This window comes from Chenopodium album, chromosome 16, assembly GCF_948465745.1.
Source record: "Chenopodium album chromosome 16, dcCheAlbu1.1, whole genome shotgun sequence".
Lineage (NCBI taxonomy): Eukaryota > Viridiplantae > Streptophyta > Magnoliopsida > Caryophyllales > Amaranthaceae > Chenopodium > Chenopodium album.
The window spans coordinates 2552024-2554709 of NC_137849.1; the positions used below are offsets into that span (position 1 = coordinate 2552024).

General features: G+C 25.7%; 1 protein-coding gene across 1 annotated transcript; it reads left to right on the plus strand.

The window, feature by feature from the left end:
• Positions 1-804: 804 nt before the first annotated feature.
• On the plus strand, positions 805-2162 carry LOC145584648 (two-component response regulator ORR9-like). Its single transcript, XM_081641464.1, has 5 exons — positions 805-910; positions 1134-1207; positions 1297-1374; positions 1504-1574; positions 1949-2162. The coding sequence occupies exons 1-5, from the start codon at positions 814-816 to the stop codon at positions 2160-2162; spliced, it is 534 nt and encodes a 177-aa protein (XP_081497590.1). The 5' UTR covers positions 805-813.
• Positions 2163-2686: the final 524 nt, after the last annotated feature.

Sequence of the window (2686 nt, forward strand, 5' to 3'; positions counted from 1 at the left end):
CATAAGGAAAAAAAACAAATGGAGTAAATTCAAAGGAATTATATATTATTATAGTAATTGAGTACATAGTGAAAACTTAAATTTATGATTTATTACTATTTCATATATTTTTTTTTTTAAAAAAAAAAACTGAATTCGAAATTTCTTTATTTTATTCACTCACTTCGATTTTTGCCATCTTCTATTTCCAATCCAAAATCAAAATAAAATAAAAATCCCAAATCTTTGGAAATCCGATTTCAGGATCTTGTTTAGGGATTGTTCAAATCATTTCATCACCTTTTCTCTTAAAAGGTTGGATAATTGTAAGTTGTAACATGCACGTGCAAATGGAGTGCACCCCACTTCAACTTACCCTAATTTATTGGTACCCAAATCACCCCATAACATAATATTCCTATAACTTTATATTATACAAATATATTAAGTACAAAACCTTTGGCTTAATCTTCAGTCAAGGGTCAAGAAATTTTTACATTTATATGATTACTATATTATAACATAATATTAATATACTGTATCATATAAACATAAGATATTCTTGTTCTTAGTTTTTATATATTTTTTTCACTAAAATCAAAGTTGATTCTGAAGATACCGTATCATATAATGTCTGATGATATCATTTTCCTCAAATTGTTAAGATTTATGAGATTACGTATCATGCATTATGCATGTATATATATATCTTTTATTTTCTAATGGAATATTATAAATACTCATCACTAGTAGATGAACTATCTGCCAATTATTTGTTTTAATATACAAACTTTTAAATTTTTTTCTAAGGTTCTTTTTATCTCATTAATTACAATGGCTTTGGACGCACAATTTCATGTTCTTGCAGTTGATGATAGCATCATTGATCGAAAATTGATTGAAAGACTCCTCAAATCATCTTCATTTGAAGGTATGTAATTATGTTCTTTTTTTCGTGTATTGTCGTGTTACGTGTTATTTTTATTTTTAATTAAGTAACTACACATGATTTTTTCTAGTCACTCGACCATAAACTAAATAAGAAACAGGATTTTCAAAGAAAGGAAAAATTGTTTTTATTTTTTTTATGTTAATTATTTTATTTTATTTTCATCACTAACTAACGATATATTGGTTTATAATTTTTGTTGCAGTGACAGTGGTAGATTCAGGCAATAAAGCTCTGGAATTTCTGGGTTTGCAAGAAGAGACTAACAATGATCATCATGTATGTATTCATTTATTGTATATATTTATATTTAATTAATTTATTTATATGTTTATTTATTCTAATAATTTTTTAATTTTTTTTAATAGGATATTGAGATTAATTTGATCATAACTGATTACTGCATGCCTGGGATTACTGGCTATGATCTGCTCAAGAAAATCAAGGTATATATAATTTTATTGTTCAATAATGAAAAACTTTTTTTTTTTTTTCCCCCTTCTAATTAGCAAAAATAATATAGGTATTTTATTTACTTCGTATATATATAATTTGCTATGTTTTTTTATTTTCAGGAATCAAAAAATCTGAAAGACATTCCAGTGGTGATCATGTCTTCTGAGAATATTCCTGCAAGAATTAACAGGTAAGAATAAATAGTTCACAATATTTTTATGTTTTTTTTTTTAAAAAAAAAAACCAATTTTTAATTTGTATGAATTAATAAACGTCATATCTTATTTTCCGGAAAAAAAAAGTATCATATCATCTAATTTATTACTCGTTATATTTTGTAATTACTTACGAAGTATATATTACGGAGTATTACGTCAATGCATAATAAATTAAAGGATGAGATGCCGTCAATTATAATGGGATAGTTGTAAAATACATACTTGTGTATAGTTTATAGGTAGAATAATTTTTAATTTGCATCAAAGTATTTCTTATAATGTTAAAAATAGTCATAATTAATCTATTATATGCTTCTAATATATTGTACTTGAATTTCCTATTTAGGTGTTTGGAAGAAGGAGCAGAAGAATTTTTTCTAAAACCTGTTCAATTAGCTGATGTTGACAAACTTAAACCGCATATCACAAGGTGCAAATCTAAGGAACGTGACTACAACATTAACAAGAGAAAGAGAAACGATGAGTGTGTTTCTCCAAACAAGTCAAGGATGAAAATGACTAATAATGATCATGAATTACCTTCTTTCGTTTTAATATGAGCACCGTATAGATTATCAATCTCTACCTACCTATTATAGTTTAGCTATCACATTACTAGTTTATTACATATTCAACGACAGTTGATTTCGAACAAAGAAATAACTTTTTACGTTGAAAATATAAATCATCTTTTGTACTTGATCTATTTCGATCTGAATTGATTAATTTATTTAATTTTTCATATAAGGAAATCTTTTAATTAGGCTTTAAGCAAAAGAGATAAAATATTATGAGATCTTTGGGTCGATGAAGGCGTAATTAGATTGCCGCACATACATTTAATACTTGTATAGAGCTACTTAGCTGGATCAATATACAAATTACACAATTCTTGCAAGCTTAATGTTTTTTATGAACTGTTACCCCTTAATATCTCAAAAACAAATATTTTCCTTTGATTTTATATATATGTTGGAGTACTTTTTTTTGAATATGTCCTATTTTCCAAGAGTTGTTGAAAGATAACAATACAAATACTGCTCCGTATTATATATTCTTTGGATCAAATTAATTACACAAAGTC